The sequence below is a fragment of the Poeciliopsis prolifica genome, unplaced genomic scaffold (assembly GCF_027474105.1).
Source record: "Poeciliopsis prolifica strain line A6 unplaced genomic scaffold, Auburn_PproV2 SCAFFOLD020, whole genome shotgun sequence".
Taxonomy (NCBI): Eukaryota; Metazoa; Chordata; class Actinopteri; order Cyprinodontiformes; family Poeciliidae; genus Poeciliopsis; species Poeciliopsis prolifica.
Window position 1 is genome coordinate 4,474,913 of NW_026562395.1, and position 22,433 is coordinate 4,497,345.

General features: G+C 42.2%; 2 protein-coding genes across 5 annotated transcripts in view; one reads left to right on the forward strand and one right to left on the reverse strand.

Moving 5' to 3' along the window:
* Positions 1-11: 11 nt before the first annotated feature.
* Positions 12-9,073, forward strand: ccnk (cyclin K). The gene is given in 12 exon segments (XM_055044667.1): positions 12-295; positions 1,550-1,770; positions 2,472-2,553; positions 2,641-2,772; positions 4,040-4,145; positions 4,255-4,312; positions 4,980-5,149; positions 5,225-5,433; positions 5,522-5,552; positions 6,946-7,017; positions 7,953-8,009; positions 8,012-9,073. Coding segments are annotated over 12 exon segments (1,617 nt in total). The 5' UTR covers positions 12-286; the 3' UTR covers positions 8,482-9,073.
* Positions 9,074-10,092: 1,019 nt separating this feature from the next.
* Positions 10,093-22,433, reverse strand: part of ccdc85cb (coiled-coil domain containing 85C, b) — a 48,094-nt gene continuing 35,753 nt past the window's right edge. For 2 of the 4 annotated variants that reach the window (XM_055044072.1, XM_055044074.1), the window contains 4 exons: positions 18,025-18,126; positions 15,250-15,342; positions 14,726-14,824; positions 10,093-13,075 (listed from right to left, as the gene is read on the reverse strand). In XM_055044072.1, the coding sequence (XP_054900047.1) occupies positions 12,986-13,075; positions 14,726-14,824; positions 15,250-15,342; positions 18,025-18,126 (384 nt within the window). In that variant the 3' untranslated portion in view covers positions 10,093-12,985. Of the gene's footprint in view, positions 13,076-14,725; positions 14,825-15,249; positions 15,343-18,024; positions 18,130-22,433 lie in introns of all 4 variants that reach the window. The other 2 variants (XM_055044071.1, XM_055044073.1) reach the window with 1 other exon arrangement.

Here is a 22,433-nt window from a genome sequence, read left to right on the forward strand (position 1 = left end):
AACTTGGACGGTCTATGAAAGCGGTTTATATAACAGATACATGAATCAGGCACTTCGCTTTCGGAAAAAAAGCATATTTTTGAATCTGAATTGTATATTTCCAGGGCGCACGTGTATCTTGTCTCCTGCGTAATGACGTCGGCAAGGAGGTCGTGTCGTACAGGAAAACGGTGGTGTCCTTGTTACAATGGGGATTTTGGTTGCTCATTTGTTGGTTAATACAGTGTGAATAACTGCGGATTATTCAAACTGTCGTCTCTTGTATGTGGTTCATCCTGACGCATACATGATAAAGGTAAGCTTCGCGGCTCGTTAGATGAAGAACAGCAAGAGTTCGTCGCAAACACTTTGATAGGCTGATATGCTTTTAGCATTAGCTCGAGCTAACACGCTAACCCAATGCTAGCGAACAGATTAACCAGTTTAATTCACACTTCTTGTCGTTTTCCGTGTCGTAGCCTTATTTGTTACAAACTCACCCATTTTATTTTTTGTCAGATGCATTTTTACACATTATGAACATTATTGAACTTTTCAGGGATATTTATAGTAAATGTTCGGTAGTAGCTCGTGACTTTATTATGCTAACAAGCTAAATCCTACATTTAACACGTTCATAATAAACCAGGCTACGCTGCTGCTCTCTATCTGATCTATAAAGGGTTTAAGACATTACTATGCTAAGTAAATACAATTATTGTTCTTATTTTGTTGTTGTAGCAGCACGTTTTGTTAATCCATACAGTTATCCATACAGTTTGCTCTCTAATACAGTGAAGACATGTAATCTTTCAACGTTAGGTCTATTTTCAGATTATATTTAAACAACCCTTATGTTTAAATAAGCGCAGGAGCAACCAGTTATCATAATACTTCTCTCACACTACTTACTGAGCACAGGCAGTCAGCTGGCTGAAAGAAGAAAGGCTAGTCCTTGCTTATATGGATGTCTCAGAATTATATATATATATATATATATATATATATATATATATATATATATATATATATATATATATATATATTCCCCCAAAACAATCTGACTGTCATGGTGTGAAAATTAAAGCAAAACAAGCTCCCACTACTATTTGGAGAAATTATATTTTAAAGCTATTAATTAGCCAATCCTAGGATTTCCTAACCAGCTAATGAGCTACAATACCGCCAGACTCTCGTTCCCAGCCATGCCCAGTAGATCAATAAAACGAGTAGTTTAAAGTATTTTTTTTGTTGGGTTAAGCATTTCTGTGGCTTTTTTTATGTACAATTTGGATAGTTTCATTCTTCCTTACCGGTTCTGTTTGAGTTGTTTATGGTGAACATGAAAAATAAATCTCCCACATGCTTTATACAGGATGTGTCTATTTCCACAAAGCAAATATTAAAAGCGAAAAATGATCTAAACAAAGCAACTTTTAGCACAACTTGTACTTTTAAAGAATTTGGGGCTCACATAAAATTCAGATTCTTAATAGTAGGGCTTTTCTCTGAAAGCAAGCAAGTAATAATTGTTTTTTGGTTGTTACCCTCCTGCCTCCCTGAATATCAGCAGTCCAGCGCAGCAGGTCCATCCACCTCTTCCCCTCAGACAATGAAAGAGAACTTGAGCGGCCAAGCCACTCTGGACCACATCAAGCCATGCTGGTACTGGGACAAGAAGGACCTAGCCCACACCCCATCTCAGTCTGAGGGCCTTGACCCGGGTACGGAGGCTCGGTACAGGAGGGAGGGAGCCCGCTTCATATTCGACGTGGGAACCCGCCTCGGCCTGTATCCTAGATCGGTTTATACCAGGAAAAAACCTTTATCTCGTATCTCTGTCGCGTTAGATTTAGATATTTTAGGTAAAGTAGTGCAGTGGAAGAAAAAAAACACAGAACAGATAAGCTGTACGAATTGACTCGGCCTGTCACAAAAACAAGTTTTGCTTCATGATAAATTGTCCAAGATTGTCCCTGTTATTGTGATAAACAATAATATTGTTGTTTTGACACATTTTTCGACTATTATGGCATAATAATGCAAGAACACATTTCCCAAGGTCGATAAACTTTAAATTCTAATAAACATTTAACACCGGAACTGGAAGACATTTTACCTATTCAAGACGAATGAACAAAATAATAGAAACAACAAATTAAAATGAATTATGAAGTCTTTGTAAACGACACTATTCTTAAAAAAAAAAAAAAAAAAGGGCTGGTTGAGACCCGAAGCACCAGACTGAAAACTTTCATTATCCAGACTTTGGTAGAAAGAGAAGAAGAAAAAAAAGATAAATTACACAAATGGAAATTCTTGAGTTTGTTTTAGTTTATCATGAGCGCTGGTTAAATGCTTTGCTGAGATCCTTAAATATGTTTCTCATAGAGTAATGTGTTAGTGTTGTGATTATGGCAGCAAAGGTAACCATGCTAATCAGGTTTTAGTTATAGAAGTCATTGTGTGTGAAACTCCTTGACTGTTAGCAGACACTATGACACTCTGGCCACCGGCATCATATATTTCCATCGCTTCTACATGTTCCACTCCTTCAAGCAGTTTCCCAGATACGTGAGTCCCAGTTTCTGATCATTCTTGGTCTTTCCCCGATGAAACTTACCTTAGGGAAATGAATGACTTTTTTTTTTTGTCCCACAGGTGACTGGCGCTTGTTGTCTTTTCCTGGCTGGAAAAGTTGAGGAGACCCCAAAAAAGTGCAAAGACATCATCAAGACGGCGCGGAGCTTACTGAACGATGTGCAGTTTGCTCAGTTCGGCGACGATCCAAAGGTGACGTTTTCATTTGTTTCGGTTTACCGTTCACCTTTTTCTGAACACATTCAGCTCAGAAAGGTCTACAAATTTGATTATTGTCTCGTGTCCAATCTTTGAGACACCAGGGGCAATAAACAAAATAAAAATAAATACATGTCTTGGATTTAGGGGTTTGTGATATGGCCTTCAAATGTTATCACAATACTTACTGGTGCTAATGGGATCACAATAAAAGTGGTGATGAAAAAAATCATTTATTACTTGTTTGCAGTCTAGTTTTAAGTAACTGCATGTCTCTTATAATACGCACCCATTCACAATAGGATTCTTCTGGGCACAGTTATATAAAGAACTGCACATAATAATTGTAGTTATTTACATTTCTCCTTTTCACGTTGGTTCTTAAGTACAAATAAATTCCACTTGATATTATTCCCCACCTTCAACAGGTCAGTTTTTTAAAGCTATATCAGCTCAAAGTATTCTTATTACGTTTTGCATTTTATTTGTTTACATAAATGAAAACAAGACAGCAGAAATAGTTTCCCTCAAATAAATTACTGGGTTATTTTATGCCTTCAACATTATCCAACATTGTTACTTTACGCTAATTTAAGGGAGTGAGGTTCTAGTTCTGAGGGAAAAATGATAGAAATAAATATCCCCTGGCAAATCTGAGTCATTAGCTCTCTAAAAAACTAAGAAAATAAATAAATAAAGCTTTTAGTCTATTTCACAAAGAGAAATGCTTCATTAAACTTCAACTGAGTTTGTGAAGAATGTGTTTTCAGGGCAGAAATATCCAGGCTTGACCCGTCCAAGTTTTTGAACTCCAGATGTTGCAGTGGAGTCCAGGGTCCTTAATAAACTATTAAAAAGCTCATTAAGTGTCTCTCACAGGACTTTTTCCTCCTGTTTCTGGGTCAGGCGGAAAGAACCGCTTATGTCATGAGCCGGATGCAGCAAACGCCTAATTAGTCGGTCGTGAAGGCCGAGCGCCAAACTCTGGACGTACTTTCACATCTTTATTAAAACAATAACAAGATGAAGATTGTAACTACCCTGCAGGCTATTGTCAGCCACCTGTCTGTTGTGACATCACAGCCCCAGAGTTTAACCTTATGGAGCAGAAATTACTGGCCGATGTCATTTTCCATCACAAATATGTTTTACGACTTGTGTTTTCAGGGGAAATGAGCTCAATCTATTTGTGCTGTAAAATGGCAACAAATGTCCATTGTTGAGAGAACTGCGCCTTGAATGACCTTTCTGGTTGTAACAGGAGGAGGTGATGGTTCTGGAGAGGATTTTACTCCAGACAATCAAGTTTGACCTGCAGGTGGAGCATCCCTACATGTTCCTGCTGCGCTATGTCAAGCAACTTAAAGGTAAAGGGGAGGGGAGAAAAGGTTCAAACGTTTTAACCACTGGTGAAAAGTAAACTGTGGCACATGGATTCGGTCACGAACAGGCTGAGATTCTGCTGTTTTATTGCAGGGGAGAAGAATAAAGTCTGCAAGGTCTTACAGATGGCGTGGACCTTTGTCAACGACAGGTGAGCACACTTTGGCCTGTTTTTACTCTCACTGGAGGTTTTTCTTAAAGCTGCAAAAATAGTCATAGCATTGCGATAATAAAGTGGCTAAATTAAAAGACTAAATTCATAACATTATGAATTTATTAACATTATGATTTTATTCTTATTTCAATTGTATTCTCATATGACTTGTTCCTGTTATACTATAACTTTGTATACTGACTTTATTTTCAATGTTATAACTTTTTTTGTAATTATTCTGACTTTATTCTCTGATTATTATTATGACATTTGTGTATTTCAACTTTATTCTTATATGAATTATTCTTGTAATATTGCAACTTTTTTCTCATAATACTGAGTTTATTCTCATATTCTTATGACTTTATGCTTCTATTTTATCCACTTTATTCTTGAAATATTGTGACTTTTATTATTATTAAATTTCTTTTGTTAGTCTTGTCCTAATACTCTGTCATATAAATCATTATTTTGAGGATTTTCCTGATAACATTGACAGATTTGACCCTCGCGTGTGTGTGTGTGTGTGTGTGTGTGTGTGTGTGTGTGTGTGTGTGTGTGTGTGTGTGTGTGTGTGTGTGTGTGTGTGTGTGTGTGTGTGTGTGTGTGTGTGTGTGTGTGTGTGTGGTGTGTGTGTGTGTGTGTGTGTGTGTGTTCCCTCCAGCCTCTGCACCATGCTGTCTCTGCAGTGGGAGCCAGAAATCATCGCCGTGGCTGTGATGTACCTGGCCGGCCGCCTGTGTAAGTTCGACATCCAGGAGTGGACGGCCAAGCAGTCGTCCCGCCGCTGGTGGGAGCAGTTCGTCCAGGATGTCCCCGTCGAGCTTCTGGAAGGTACTCCCCTCCTTCCTTCAGATTTCCTCCCTCGCCTCTCGGACGCTTCTCATCCATAATCCCTCCATTATGCAGACATCTGCCACCAGATCCTGGATCTGTACTCCCAGGGAAACAAGCCCATCCCTCAGCAGATCCAGGAGAAAGAGCGCGCGCCGGCTACTCCCACGACTCTTCCCCCAGTCCCACCGGGGCAGCCCCAGGCCACCAACCCGCCGCCCCCTCCGCCCAAGAAGGCCTCTCCTCAGGTTGGCAGCCCGGCACGCCAGCTCAAACGCTCGCATGTAAGCTAGCTAACAGAGAAGAGAAGACTTTAAAAATATGAAGAAATGACTTCTATTAATGTCGGCCTTGTGTCTGTTTTTGTCCCAGACTTCTCCAAAGGAGGAACCCAAACCTCCAGGTATTCTGCTTTTTATATGTCGCAGTACAACATTGTTTTAAATTTTTTGTGATTTTGTGAAATTACACCTACGAACACAAAAGTATAAAGTCCATAAATGTTAAGAGGGAGGACAATAATACCTTGTTTATTAGATTTGTAGGACCACCTGTCCCTATAAACACTAAATCCAGCTCTTTCCGATTGGGTGAAAACAACCTTCAGCATCAGTTTTCAAGTCTCACTAATTATATTTACTTTTGGACTGCCATCATTAATCATTAATGTTAGTCATTAATGACTGCTGTTATTATTATAAATATAGTTAGTCAACACAATTTTTATTTCTTTTTTATTTTTTTTTGCTTAGCAAAAGTTACTGCAGTTTGCTTTCCCCCAAAGTGCAGTGTGTGTGCACAGAGTCCCCTCGATCCAGTGTGTGTGTGTGTGTGTGTGCGTGCGTGCGTGTGTGTGTGTGCACAGAGTCCCCTTGATCCAGTGTGTGTGTGTGTGTGTGTGTGTGTGTGTGCCTGTCACTGGCTGCCTGCATCTGGGAAAAAAATGAGAGAACTTCAACATAGTCAATGACTGGTACCGTTAATAAATTCCAATTATTTTAATAAAGTAGCATTTCTCATTATATTTCAGCTAAAATATGTAGCTGAAAGTTGTTTTTTCTTTGGAGCTGATTCCTATTTTTGTCTAAATGCTTCAGCTTTTTTAAAAATTAATTTTCTTTTATGCCTAAAAGCCAATGTAGTTTTTTATTTGTCTTTATGCTGGAAGTGATGCAAAAAAACCCCAAGCAATTTGGAAAATAAAATAAAATAAACTAGCTTTGTTTTTGGGGGTAAAAAAAATTACAGGGTAGTAGTCCTTGTCTGGACTTTGACTGGTCCATTAGAAACACATTATTTTCACTCTGATATAAACCACTTTATTGTTGCTCTGACTTTATGTTTCAGCTCATTGTGCTTGGAGGGTGAACCTCCACCGCAGTCTGAAATGCTTTGCAGACCCTAACAGTTTTCCTTCTTGGGTTGACCTGCGTTTAGCTGCAACCGTCCTCCATTAGACTCTGACAAGCAGCTGAAGAAAAGAATCCCCACAGCATGATGCAGCCACCATCTTTGTTTCTACCGTGTCCCGGTGGATGTATGTTAGTTGTCTGTCCACAAAGGGTTCGGTGCTTTTGGGGTCAATACTTGCCTGCTACCCTTTTCAAATTGAATCTTCAAAAACAAAGAAAGAAACAACAGAAAAATGTGTGAACAGTTTTATGAAATCCCAATGAGATGCAGTGAACTTTGTTGTTTTAATTTGACAGTATTCAAGTCATTCATTCTTGTTTAACTGTATTAAACCAAACATCACATATTTAATAACTCCCGTAACTCTCTTGACATTTTTGCAGAACAAGCCGGGTCAAAGATCCCCCGACTGGAGAGCCCCATGCCCCCCCTGCCTACGTCCCAGCCTCCCCCAGGTAACCATGGCGACCGCCTGAGTCATGCCCGTCATCTGGGTTTCAGGGCATGGAGTTGAACTTGGGGACACGCTGGCATCCAGGAAAGCCCTGCTGTCTGTGTGCTAGCGCCTCTAAACAGACCTGCTTCATGAGCCGCCAGTTCCCCTGCGGTCACTTCGGGCTCCTGGAGCAGAACACAATTGTTAGCCTGCTTATGTAATCACCTTTCGCCTGGACAAAACGCGAACCACATGCTCCCAATCTCACCCGGAGCGCTCTGAGAGCGTCAGCCGGGGTAATGAGACCTCCTGCATGGCGGTGTTGGCTGATCTTGGCCTCGCTGTGCGTTCCTGTCTGCTAACAGGGAGGTTATTTGGGATCATGTTGGTGGGCGGAGCAGGGCAGGGCGGAGCAGGGCGGGGCCCAGCTGCATCCTCCACCACTGAGATGGCGACTGTTTTTAATCAGGGCTGCAATTAAAGATTACTTTAGTTATTCTGATAGTTCCTCAGATACAAAATCGGCCCGTTCTGAGCCTTTTTGCTTGATATTAGAAATGCATTAATAGATGCAAATAAATAGTTCAATTCCTTTTTTGAATAAGAAAATAAACATTTTTTTGCCATTAAGTGCAACAACATATTCCTTTTGAGAACGCTTTACATCTACATGCGAACACCTGGAGAATTCGAACCAAGCAAAGCAAAAACTGCTATTTGTGGAGTTCTGGGCTAAATACAAATATATGCAAATGTAAACATTTTTTGTACAGTTTTGACTACTTTACTTCTTGGGTTGAGTGAGCAAATTGCCTATTTTGGAGTCTGTTAACGATTAATCGATTGCTAAATTAGTTGATGTTATTTCAATAACTGATTAATTGTGATTAATCTGATTAATTGTTTCAGTCCTGTTAGTTATTTTTCTCTGTTTTTCTCCGTTTCTCCATCCAGCCCCTCCTGCTGAGGCAGAACCAGGAAGCGAAGCTGCTCCTCCGCCTCCACACGCCCCGCCCCGCACCAGCCCCCACCTTTGCCCCATCGCCCTCCTCCGCCCCCGCCCTCCAACTACCTGATGTCCACCACCAGCTCCTACATGTCTGGGGAGGGCTACCAGAGCCTGCAGTCCATGATGAAGACGGAAGGGCCGCCCTACACCCCCATGCCGCCCAGCTACCCGCCACCCATCCCGCCGTACCACCCACACGTCTACCAACCGGCCACGGCGCCGCCTCCAGGTCCTCCACCTCCTCCATCCAGTTACCCACCACCAAGTTTGGCCCCGGCCTACCCTCCACCGGGCTACAACAGCTACCCTCCCCCACCGCCTCCCCGCATGCCCCCAGGCCACGTGCCGCTGCCCGGGATCACGCTTCCCCCTGCCGGGTATCCTCCTCCACCCCCCGTGCCTCCAGGACAGTCCCAAGTACCCCTGCCCCCTCCACCTGGAATGCCCCTCAACCGCGGCGGGTGGATGAGATGAATTTACAAACACATAGCTGCTGTTTGTGACTGAACCACAAAGTTTTCCTGTCATAAACTAAAAGAAGTGAGACTGGTCTCTCTTCAGTGCAGCTTCAGACAAGCAAATGACACGGTTGGAAGTAAACTTGAAATGACAAGTCAGGTCTGGGAACCATTGTTTGGAAAACCAGAAGAAATATTTCTGGGAAGTTTTTTTTTTTAAATATTTTGGAAAGATTTTGATATCTACAGGAAGCTACTTGTTGAGCCCTTCACTGAGAATGTACTGAGCGACAGCAGCACCCTGATTTCCTCCCAAAGTGTGTCAAACATCGCAAAGACATGTTTCATTTTATTTGGTTTTGTTTTAGGCTTCTTATCATTTAAATCATGATTTAAATGCCTCCTGTTGTTTCCCAGTTGCATTTATTTTTGCGTTCTGTTTCTCATTTTGTTCTGTCACATTGTGTCCAGTCTTTGGGGAAACGCAGTAGTCGAGGCTTTTGGAGTTTGTCGGCTCATAATCTGTTTTTGTTTTGGCATAACTTCAAAAATGCTGGCTTCACGTTGCAAAGAGTTCTGCGACTATTAAAAGTTTTATTTTCACATTTTGTCCTTGTTTTGTGGGATCTGTAAAATGTTCTTATTACACAAGCACTATCTCAAACCAAACGAGTATAGAAAAAAATTGCTCTTTCATGGCGATGCACTTGTCCACGTTTGAGTACAGATCCGATACAGAAAAAGACCCTCTGTCACTCAACGCCACACGTGCCATCAACTCATCGTGTTGCCATCAATCTGAGGACCTAAGCACCTCCACAGCAGATGGAGGCCCAGCAGGATGACAGCAGGCCCCGCCCGGACCCCCTGACCCACACAGAGAGCACAACTTCAGGGGCCCAGACTGGCCCTCCTGTGGATGCACCTCTGGATGAAGTCCTAATGTCTTCCATGATTAATTGGAGGTGAGCCTCTACTGTAAGACATCAGCTGGTTAAGATCTGAAATCAGAGGCATTTAGATTAAAATCCCCTTCTGTTGTGCTTTGTTTCCGCACTTTAGCCACATTTAGTTATTACATTCACTGTCAACTTAAGAGAAGCTCGTTGATAATTGGGGGGCGCGCACAACAAAACATTTGAGGATTGGGAGCCTCAATAGGCCCAAATGGCCAGAACCGGGCCTGGACCGAGCATGCCACTGTGACTGAACAGACGGACTTTGCTGCCCTCTGGCGGTGAAAGGATATCATTTGTACTTTTTACATTTTTTTTGTTTTTGTTTTGGCAAATGTAGAACTTGGATATAATACGCAGATAAATCAACTCATGTTTTTTTTCCTTTATTGAGCAAAAAAAAAAAGACATTCGTGTCACTGGAACTAGATTCGTGTTGCGTTTATTTAAAATGGAGCCCGAGAATAATCACCTTATGTCATTTTTATGGTCTCGTTTCGGTGAGTCTGACGTTTAAACTTCCCCAAGCTAAAGACAGCTAAAGTGCAGAGCGGTGTTGTGACGTGATTGGCCAACGCAAATGTTCACGCTCATGAGTGTTCGGACTGCAGGGTGAATCCTCACCAGCAGAGGGCGCCCCTCGTCTTCAAATAAAGACAATTGACAGCATCTTGAAGCAACTCGTTTATTTTCTTTCCCAGAGTTTTCTAAAAGTGGCCTAATTCATGTACATTTTACCTGATAATTGCTGATATATATATTTATTTTTATTTATTTTCATCAGTGGAGATTCATGAGAAACAGTTTACAGTCATGCCAGTTGCTACAAGATTGACGTTTGGACCAAAAATCCGACAGATTTGGACCGTGGGTTTTAGCATACAGGTGTAAAAAGGAGCATTAAAGAGAACAAATTTCAAGCAATAATAATAATAACAATAAAAAACGTAGTAGGGTACCAAATCGAAACATAACCGAGGAAAATGTGGCAAATTTCAAACTAAACGCCACTTCTTTTTTTTTAACATTTTTTTTTCTTTGCTTGTTTTAAGTATTCAAAATTGTACCATGGCTTTAAAGCAGTTCCTAGAAAAAAAGGACACTTTCAAATGAATACTTTGATTGCCTTTTTTTTTTTTTTACCGTTCAAAGGGACAGAAAGGTCGGAAAGGTGACTGGGACAAATGTCGCCAGAGAGCCCCTTCCATCCCTTCCATTACAGGTCGATTACAAATAATCAATTCATGAACCTGTTTTGCTCCCCCAGCCTCTATGTTAAACCTGGCAATAAATACAATGATCAAATTGCTCATACTGACATCAAGAAATACTCTTTTTTTTTTTTTTTACAAAGTTTCGTGGTGTAAAGACATCAAGGGGAAGACATACTTCTAAGATTGAAAAGGTAAAAGTAGAAAGAACTCGTGCACCTGCTGAATCCATGACAGAAAGAATCTAATTTAGAGATTTCCTTAAAATAATAAAAAAGCGTAGTGCGCCTACGGTTAGACCTTCAAACATCTTATTGCAGTTGGTAAGCTCCTGCGTGGATTCAGAAAATGCATTGCGCCGCAAACAGATGCCACAGCCGCAAGAAAACCATCCTGTCTTCATTTGCGCGCGCACACACACACGCACACACACACACACACACACACACACACCACACACACACGCACACACACACACAGACTCAGAGATGGGTGAAGGTAAAGCTCTCGCCCTCCCAACCTGAGAAAATGATTGTCTGACAAGCACACAGCATCCAAAGTTTTTAGCTTTTTTTGTTTGTTTGTTTGTTTTTTTCTTTTTTTTCACAAAGTCATAAAATCATCTGAAGAATCCGAATGGCCTCGGCACATTTTCAGAGGTTCAATTGAGAAGGTGTCATAAAGGTCAATCTGGAACAACGCCCCCCCCCACTCCTCCTCCCCCAAAAAAACAACAACAATAATAACAATAATAATAAAGGGTTAATACCAAAAGCAAACCCGGTTTGAAGGTCAGAGTATGAGTGTGCTTTCCAAACAGAAAAAAAAAAATCAACAAAAAACACATTTGCTCAAGTGGCCACGCTAGTGTACAAAACAGAGAAAACGTCAAATCAACACAAAGTAGTGCTATGGTTTCATACACATTATACACAAGTCAACAGAGATCCCTAGTCGTAATTATAGTCATAGACTCATGAATCACAGTGGGTTTCATTTAAGTTAACGTCTCAGAATGCTAATCCTAATTATACTCGTTGACCAGTAGGGTGTGGGAAGGTCCGTGAGACAGGAGTTAGTTGTTTTTTTTCTTTTCACATTTATTTATAGAGGGGTTACTACTAAAAGTTGTCTAAAAATTCGGCCACACAGTCGCCCTCTCAGCTCTGCTGCGTGTGGGAACAAAAGTGCCAAGATTCGCAAAAATGAGTCGCAAAATGAATATGGCATTGGAAATACGAGAAATAAGTACTTTTATTTATAGTTGCATAGATGTTGAAATAGTTTTGGAAATGCAAAGTTGTATTAAAGAAAATCTGGTCGAATTGATTTTTACTTTTTATTTTTTCCAGATCATGTGTTACATTTTGAATTCATTTTATTGCTCAAACGTGAAATAAATAAATATCAAAGCAGGTTCAGTTTCTATAACTAATTTAATAAACTACTGAATCATTTATGTAAATACTGAGGTTTGTTTTTGAAATGTATCTACCGTAGCTGAAGTTTTAAGCAGAAGTGAGCATTTATCGCATTGTATACCGTTTATCGCGATACATTTCGTATCACGATAAGAATTTTGATTTCGCGTTGTCACCATAAATTCCAATTGATGTTTGAAAATCACCCAAAACTGTAATTACTGTTGAGATTGTTAGCTTTACCATTTTCTCCACTGTTTGTTCAACATAAGAATCAATATATTTGAACATACCATTACCATGTGCAAGTTTGGTGATCTGGATCAATAAACAGCTTATTACAAGTGGGAATGTTATTCAGGAGCACTATTTGTTTCTGTGGGGGCTCTGTTTGCTGTGACACACAGTCACAACCACACCTGAAAAAAAAAAAAAAAAAGATGGAACATATAGTAACTTCTATTGTTATAGCAATTCTATTTTGCCCACCACTAATTCAGAGTATTTATTTGACAAATTATTTGTCGCATCGTGGCACTTTTGAGCCCCCGTAGCATGCGGGGTTGAGGCCTCGGCTCCTGCGGCTTCGTCGCGTCTGTGCTTGAAACCATGTTGCACCACCGGCTTGCGAGAGCGCCGCCACGCTCTCGCAGGAGGCCAGCAGAGCGGTGAGAGTGTTTGAGACTGACGGAAAGTGGGTCAACTAGCTGCCAGTGGTCACCTTCACCATCGATCGTGAGATGATTCTACTGTACATGTAAATATCAAGACGACGCAGTCCGTCCTGTAGCCGTCTCAGTCGGTCCCGAAAGAGGGCGTTTTCTGCAGGATGCGTGGAGTGATGGGTGGTGTCGGCAGGTTTGATGCGGTGGCGTTTCCCTTCCCTCCCCCCCTCAGGGTGGATGTAGGCGAGCCGGGTCGTTGGCGCGGTGCTACAGCGGGCCCTTGAACTGGTTCCCAGAGAGATGCTGCCTGATGGACATCTTTGATCCGGCGGCGTCGCCCAGTTTTCGCCACACCACCTGCACAAAACGGAGAGCAGCGATAAAACCTGAGAGGCGAAGAGGAGCGGCCGGGGTCGAGAAAATGACGCAAACACAACCGCTCTTCAAAAACCGCAAAAAAATAAATCCCGGTCTGTTTTCTGGACCACTGAAACACGCTGCGGGTGACTTTTCAGATAGATGAAGGAACTTGATTTGGGCGAATAATTCCTTACTATTGATGAAAAAAGTATTAGCTCCACTGTAACACCTCCCCGCAGGTTTGCGTCTCGGGAGATGAGGGTTCTCATCTGAAAGTTCTTCTTTGTTTCAATAATTCAAGTCAAGTTCCACTTTTCTGAATAGAACTTCTGAAATAAATGAGCTTTTTATTAGTGCACCTGTGCATGCTCAACTACTTTTCCTCTCTTCCAGCTTTGTGAGTGAGGTGGGAGCGGCGGCGGCGGTGACCTCCCCCCGGTAATGTTATTACAAAAGCACTATTGTGGTGTCCCCTCCCTCCCAGCAGCCCCCTCTGCCAGATTCCTAGCCTGCTGCATACCTCTGCAGGGCCCAGATAGCCTCTCTCATCGATGCACCTTTTATTCAGCACAAGGCCTTTACATCTCCAACAGAGAGAGAGAGAGAGAGAAAGAGAGAGAGATGGAGGGAGAGATGAAACAAGGAGAGTAAGACTAGATAGGCGAGAATGTGTGGTTGGAGGAGAGAGCTCTTCTCCCTGCTGATACAGTGGAATTGATTTGACAGCTCAACTGTGAGCTTCCACTGATGGCTTCGTTTCAGAGAAGACAAAAGAAAGGGGACAGAGGGGACAAAACAAGGCCGCTTGGGACGTTAGGACTGTAGCTCTGCTGTGGATGATGATGATGAAGAAGTAGTATCCGGGGTCTATGCAAGTCAAAACTGTGAGATGATGGGGCTAAATTGGCATTTAGTTCAAACGATCGGCCATAAAGTGAAGCTTTGTTTCTCACGTGGAAATTATGAGAATCCAGGTGAAACGCGCACAGGATCCACTGCATTGCACTTATGTCATTTTTTTTTAAAAAGTATTTTGAATCTGATGACGGAAATGTTTGAAAAAAAAATCCAAGCAGGTCAGAGAGGTCAGGTCAAAAGAAACTTCTGGAGATTTCTATCCAGGACAAAGAGGCGGGTTACGGTCCGGTGGACCCGCTTTCGATCCGAACATCTGTTCCATTGTGGCGAAAGCTGAAAATGTGTCAAACAATCCAAACTACTTGGAAAAGCTGTTCACATCCTCGCCTCCGGAGGCGCTGCGGCGAGAACTACCGAAGAAGAACTTCCTTCGTCATGAAACGTAAACAAAAATGGCGTGGTGTCCGATTGTAGTTGTAGGTAAAACACCATAAAATGAAAAAAATTCTCGAGCTTGCACTATACACACACGTTTGATTTGGTTGAATTTACCCAGAATACCCTGCGCCGTAGTCCACTTTCTACTTTTGGGGCTTTTGCTAATCGATCCGAGATCCGGGTTTGTGGTCGGACCGGGGTTCCCTTTTTTGGATCCGGATCAGAGTTTGAGTATGCATTCACACCAAACCTCCCAGGAAAACCAACCAGACTTTGAATAAAGCAGACTAAACCCGGCCGGTGTAGACAGACACAAAGTAACACTTTACATCATGACGCTGCTGGACTCACGTTGCACATTTCTCGCACGATGGCCTTCTCCTTCTCACTCAGATCGTCCTCGTAGTCCTCGGGAGCCTGCTTGTCCAAATTCTCGTGGACCTCTAGAACCTAACGGAGAGACAGGAGAAGGTCTGGTTTCATCGAGGCAAACAGCTTTAGTGAAAACAAAGGTTTGTGAGTTTGTGACATGAAGAAGGAGGCGTCTCCATGACTATGTTCTCATCAGTTCTAATTCTTGGATATTTTTTGGGGTCTAGTTTCTGGTGTAAATATCTTCGTACATTTGAAATACGACAAAACTGACTAACGAGAAACTTTTCAGTAAATAATTTCTTAATTTGGATGAAAAAGCACTAATTCCACTGGTAGATTATTTCACTTTATATCACTTATTGTTATAAGTGATATAATCTGCAAATAAAATTGGTGCTTTAGTTTTTGTTTTTTGAAAAGTTTCTTGTAGGTTAGTATTTGCCCTAGAGCAGACCAAATTGGTGAGACTTTGTGTTTTCGCGGCGTTAAAAGTAACCGACCTTCATGGCGTGCACCACCGCCTCGGGCTTCTGGACGCAGGACAGGTAGCCGGTGGCAGGAGACGACTCGCTGGTTGGCAGGCGGTTTGTGCCCTGCAGAAAGGCAACAACCGTACATCCGTGTGGTCAAACCGTCATGGTAAACCAAAACCCGGCGACGGCTAAAGCGGCCGCGAGTCTACACCCTAAACACTCGGGAGATTAAACCCCGCACTCCCTGGTGTGGAAGCATCAGTCAAAACAAACGAGGTTCACCACGCTCCTCTTTCCACCTAAATCAGTATGAGGCAAAAAAAATAATAAAAAATAGGGACACATTTACTGTGGCCAAAAACCTCATCCTCAAATCTCCTCTCTCCCTTGTCGGCTTTTTTTCCCCCCAGTTCAGTTCCCAGGTCTGCAACCTGCAGCGGCGTGATTTAACCTGCTGTGATGGGAGCGGTGAGCCAGGAAGGAGAAGACCGGGGTGTTTGTTTTACTCGTCTCACCCCACCTGCCCCCCCGGTTAGCTCCAGACAGTGGCTCTCTGTTTAGGGGACACGGAGCTCTCAGGGACGCACAATGGCGGCATTCAGCGTGACCTGGCATCGGGGCCCGGGCATCAGACGCAGCTCCACCGGCTCTGGACGCTGATGCGTTTTGTCAGCTCCCTCTGTGAACTCATTCTGATAGCGAATAATAGCCGCGAATTAATGGATTAATTCCACGTCGGACAAAGTGGGCACTGATTGTTTCGCTTGTTCGGATTGTTTCAGACAAGAAAAAATGGGGTTTGATTTGTTTTCTTTGCATAGACAAAGGTCGTTATCTCTGATTAGGCACGAAGCATCTTTGTTTTTGTTTTTTCTTAAGGCAAATTTTTTTGTTAAATTCTCCCAGATTCATAAGAACATACAAGACAAGATCACATGTCATGCCATAATTTATCTGATCTGAAGTTAGTTATTCGTTAAAAGTCGTGGAGGCTCAAACAGCGTTAGATCGGAGGTGTGGAGCTTGAGAGCACATCATCAGATCAGACAGGAAACGTGTTTGGGTTGGTCACGAATGCAGGTCGTTTCACCCCCACCCCACCTAATACACACACACGCGCGCGCACACACACACACACACACACTTTCTTTCTCGTCTCTAATCATTTTTAGTCTGACAACCTCCCGCCCTCACTCACTCACTCACTGACCTTAAACTGTGTGAAAGAGACAAAAGCCTAAGCACAATAAAAAGAAGAGTGGAAGGGATTCACAATGTCCGGTCTCTCCCGGATTTGTTCATTAAACTCCATGGATGGATAAACTCCTGCTAAATATGGGATCTAATTATGTCGCCTCTGTTTGTTCTGTCGTGATGTTGAAAGAAACAGTCGTAGGTTTGCACTGTTTCAGATGTTAGGCTTTGTAAATGTAAATTGTGTTGAGAAACAGGCGACTGACTGGTTTCCAGCTCGATCGGAAAGCAGAGGAGTGGAAAGTCAAAAGTCTGCTCATTTAAAGTCAGTGAACGCATCATTACCCGGCACTTCAGCTCAGAGCATCGGCACATTCAAAAACTGCTTCAGAGGACGCCCTGAAATGTAAGAAGCTACTAAAATAAAAATGGTATTTTCTACCAAATGTTAAGACTCGTCTGTGGTTAACTGACGCTGTCAAAGATTGAGAGAGAGCAAGACTTGTAACAGATAACAGGAAGGCTGGACGGAAAACAACAACGTAGCTGGATTTATGTTTTTGAGGTATCAGTCTCTCTCTATAGAGACACAGACTCCACAAGTATATCCAAGGTTATTTTTGCTATTGATTGTAATGCTAACCAAGTCTGCTAATCGCCAATGTAAAATGCTAAAGCCAGCCCCACACTCATCATTTTGTCCCCATATTTTTGTAATATCACGGAGATGAAAATCTTGACATAACCCAGTTTTGTCACCATCTCTCAACAACAACATAAAAAGAGAAGGTATTTTTTAAAAACTGAAAATTAGGCACAACATTACAGTCACTGTGTCAATTTGGTAAACATTTACAGGTGGACAGGCTAAAATTGTAGCCTGCAAGACACACTTATTAACCAGTGTTTACTGAATTTCTTGTTTTTGATTTAATTTTCTTATCCCCATTCCTGTGTGCTCCTGTAGAGCACTTTGAATTGTGTGTAAATCATGCCAGACAACTAAAATTGCCTCGCATAAAGATCCAGTCCTCTGGGCAGTGGCTTTCCTTCGAGTGGACTAAGAAAAACAATTACCAAGCCTTTCCTCCCCAGACACTCTCAGGGTCAAAGGTAGAGATGGATTGGAGAGGATTAGTACTTTCATCGTAGGACTCAGAACAAACAGGCTCCGGGGAGGCAAAGAAAAGCTCCAGGGCCGGGAGATGGGATCAAGAGAACGAGGGTCCAGACTCCCGGTAGGTTCCTTTTATTGCCTCTTTGTCTCTTTCCCAGTTTGTCTCCACCAAACTGTGACCCATCCCCTGTCATCCCACCGATCGAGTTCATGAGTAACACGGAGCAAGGTTGCCTGCGGGGGCGTAATTGAAGAGCTTGCAGGAAACTGAATTAAAGCTAACCTGATTTGATTTCACATTTGCAGGCACCAGTGTCCTCCTCCCAACAATTAGGCGTGTCTGAGTTTATTTTCGTACCAAGTGAAACCCGGGAGTGAAAGCGCACTTGAACAGAAAAGGCAGTCTGGCAGCGGCAGCCTGTCGTTACAGCGTCTGCCTGAGCAGGTGAGTGTGTGTCGGTCTCTCTCGGCGCGTGTCTCCCGGTACTGACCATGTGCATGGCCTCCTGGCGCTGGGGCAGCGAGGACAGCTGGGACTCGGAGTGGTACAGAGTCATTCCCTTCCTCAGGGCTCGGAGGTCACCTGGGTTGCACTGCTGGGCACGAAAAGGACACAAACACACACACACGCCACAAAACAACAGGAAAGATAAAAGACGTCAATGCAGAGAAACAGAAGTTAGCATGAAGCCAAAGTGTGATGCACCAAAGTAATTAACTTGGGAGGGTAGAGGAAAGTGGGAATAACATTCAATTATTTGCAGTGATGCACTATTGAGAATAACGCCAAATTTTGATCTCTGACTTTTGAAACGCTTTGAGAAATAATTAAGTGTAGAGAAGCGCGGATCAAGTGGTCAGAGATCAGGATGGCCAGTTTGTCCATAATGATTATTGGCTGGTCAAGTACGAAAGTGTGTAATATTTTTTCCTCTCATCATTGAATGCATCAGAAATGAGAACTCACGTTATTTTTGCTATGTGAAAAATAACAGGCAAAAATTTTTGCTATATAAAATTTTTGGGGGGGGTGAAATTTACAAAAAAAATTGTTCCAAACCTCCGGGATCGGACACATGAACGGTAACAAATCTCGTATTTTTCGCATGTTCCTGTTGGATTCAAACTACTTCCTCTATCCAATAACCTGCTGCACATTTATCAATCTTCAGAATGTAAAATTGGAATCTGTCACAATCAGGATCTGCAGTTCAGACCTCAGAAAGCAGAGAAAAACAGAAACTGGCGGCGATTGTGCAAATGCTTTCTTCCCAACTTAGCGGCCACGATGGATCACAAATTGGCCATTTAAAGTGTGTAGTACACTTTTAAGCAAAAATTTTGTCTCAAGAGATACAAATAAGTTTGTGGGAAAAAAAAACAAACAAAAAAAACATCCTACTGCAAATGTCAAAGAAACAAGGGGGAAATTCCTGCAAAGATCTGACGCAGAACCTTCCCGAAGTTTTCAGCTTTTTGTCATTTGTCCCGTTTCTGAAATGCATCTTCCATTAAAGAACCTGGAACAAACTACATCTTTTGACAGACTGCTGGTTACAAAGTGCTTATCTCGAGTTTCAAAAGCTTTGTTCTTCCTGTGTGAATGGCTCGCTGGCGAGAGTTAAGACACTCAATAGCAAATATAACAAAATGAATTCTCTTAACGTGGCCTGGACTAAATGAGTGGAAAAAACAATAAAAAAAAAAAAAAAGAAAAATACAAAAAAAAAAACTCAGAAATGCCAGAAGGCCTGGAAAACAACTCACCAAATCAAAAGGACTACAGAAACTAATCCGAGGTTAAATTAAAAAGACCAAAAAACAAAGTGAGGACTGAATCAGTTGGTACCCCGATTTTATTCCGACGAGTTGCCAATTCAGTGTCATGGCGTATCAAAATAAAACCTCACTATAGTTAAGCATTTTGATGAATTATAGAGGTAATTATTACAATCCAGTTAAATCAAACACAAACACATGCTATTTTTCAACATGTTGCACACTTGATATGTGGAGCATGGATCTTCACTTGATTATGAGATTATGACACCTGATCAAACCAAAGCAACCTCTTTCTGGGAGATGTTACACTTTTAAATGTCACAACCACATTTTCTTACAGCATGATGTTAAAAAAAACAACAACAACAAACTATTTTGGATAACTGGCAGTTTAAGATGTTACAAAGCCTCCTGGTTTGATGAATGACTGGTACAAAATGCTTGAACAGCCCAAAGCACAACCTGGACTTTTAATGTGAAGGTACAAACTGGAAAGGGGAAAATTTCCAGCACCTACTTTAAGACTTTTAAATATAATACATTATCCAAACAAATTAAATGAACAGTGTGATGTGTTCGTAATCTAACAATCCTAATACTGACGCATCCAAACCTTAACCTCAGTCCTCAAAAACTAGCTGTAAAAGACCACAACCATTTTTGGAACTTTGTGATCTCCCTTCCACCTCTGCTCTATTCATCAGCTTGATATCAGCTGCTCCCTGCGTTAATCACACTTCCCCACACTGAGGGCTGGACCACTTTGTGTCCTTGTTCACAGTCACAATGCACAATAGAGGAGCGCTCTTAAGATTTTGTCCTCATTAGCGTCCGTTCCTGTTGGGCGCAAACCAGCCCAGCTTGGCGCTCTTGGCAGGATCACGGCTCTGTGACATTTTGAATGTCACACACGGCTGTTTCTCCCCTCTCCCGTTTGTGAGGCGTGTTTTCTTTTGCTTTTTTCAAATCACACGAGAGGGCCGGGGGCTACAAAGCTTTTTTTTAAAAAAAAATCTTTTATCACTGTTCAAGCAAAACACTCAGGTGCGCGCTCACTTAAGCTTTTCGTGCGTAAACCTGTAATCGGCATTCCATACCTCTTCCCTGCTCCGTGGCATTTCTCTAACCTTTCCTAATCTTTCCCTTGGCACTGCTTGATCTACCCTTTGTGGCTTTTTGTATTCAAGCCCGCAATGTTTCACTCCGGGCTCCGTCAAGAGCCTCGAAATGTCAGATGAAGAAAAGCGATAAACACGTGTTACATGAAATCAAACACTTCATCTAAATCTAACTGGTAAGAAAGAAAAGCGGCATTCCACTGGAATTTTTTAAACCAACCCAGCAGATGGATCTGGCTTTACTTTCAAGCACGTTCTGATTTAGGCCAATAAAGATATTCGACAGCAGAGGATAAATAAATCTTAGGGTCTTTCTTCACTCCATCCATCCATCACCGTGCTCTTGGAGGTGACAGGCTGAAGCAGAGAGCATCGGCCATCGATTACCCCTTTGAGTTGCGAAGGGCAGGAGTGACGCGGAAAGGACACAGACGAGAAAGATTCGATTTTTTTTTTCAACCGTCTATGACTAATGAGAAGCTCAACTTAAATGAAGCAGAGTGTGGCAAAACCCAAAAGCACTGGGATGCGCTACTTACAGGAAGAAACGTGCTTGAATCTGTGAAAAAAATCAGGAATCAGCTGAGGTGAGTTTTGCAGACATGGAAACTAACCCAAACCCTAAAATTGCAACAAAAAAAGAGGTACTTTTTCGTCAAAACAGAATAACAGTCAAAGAAAACCACAAACAGAGTTTCACCGTCGTAGTTTGAGAAATATAAGCAAGTTTTTCTGACAAAGACTTCCTCAACAGTCCCTGTGATATCTCTCTGTAACTCCGGTCTGGATGGCCAACATTCTTGAAATAAGAGGCTATTGTTCCGTTTTAGCTGCACTCAAGTTTTAATGGACCTGCTCCACTGTTCAGGAAGTCAACAAATCCAACTCAGCATTTCCAGCTGTTCATCAAGACGACAAAAGGTCCAGATAGCCACCCCTCTTTCAAAGAAGTCTCCCTCTTTTAAATCGCACGAGGCTCTTATCTTCGAACGGACATTTTTCTGTTATTCAGTTACACTCACACCAGTTGTCAACCATGCATAATGCATACACAGATCCACCTGCGTTGCCCCCGTACGTTAAATAATTCAGCCCACCAGACGTCTCAACAAGCAAGAACAAGCCAGTGTGGTTTATGCACCAAGGCACGATGTAGCGTTGGTTAGCCTGGGGTCCACAGTACAGAGCAGAGCAGATCCAGGGACAGATAAAGGTTTTTCTACCTATTAAAAGCCACATATGTACCGCAGGCCCGCCGCTATGAGTCATGAGCGCAACATGTGAGAGACACATAGAGAGGACTGTGGAATTAGCACCCACACCTCCAAACTGTGCATAGTGTTCTTGGGCGACAGAGATTGATGTTGATAGGTTTTTTTTGTCCTTCTGCTACACTGTAAAAACAAAACAAGTTATCGAGTAATCTTGGTTCAGTTTCTCATGCAAGTATTTGACACTTGACATAAAGAAAAAACTGACTTAAAAGTAACTTTCATGCCAGATATCAGTTTAAGTCAATAATTCCTTAATAATGATGGTAGAAGTAGTTAATTTCACTTAGAAGAAAAATGTCTGCCAGTGAATCTAGCACTTTTTCCATCAATATTAAGGAATTATTGACTATACATCAATTGTATATTTCTTGTTGAAAAGTTATTTGTAAGGTAGTTTTGTCTTATTTTTGAACCCTCATTCTTGCATTTGTCTGCTAGAGGACGTGATACAGTCCTCTAGCAGACAGAGGTCTACATCTCCACTGCAGGAAAATAACTTTGCACAGCTAAGGGGAGTTAAAGAATGACGGTGCCAAGCCAGAGATCCAGTGGCAACCACACGCAAAAATCACGGGCAGCGCTTCAGAAAAAGACAAACTGCATGCGACGCCAACTCCTTACAGTAATCTGCTGAGGTGTGGTTGCTTGTCTTTATTCCAAGAAATATAAGCACCGAGACGCACGGAACAGGAAAAAAACATTTTCTTTGGCTGACGTCCTGCTTTG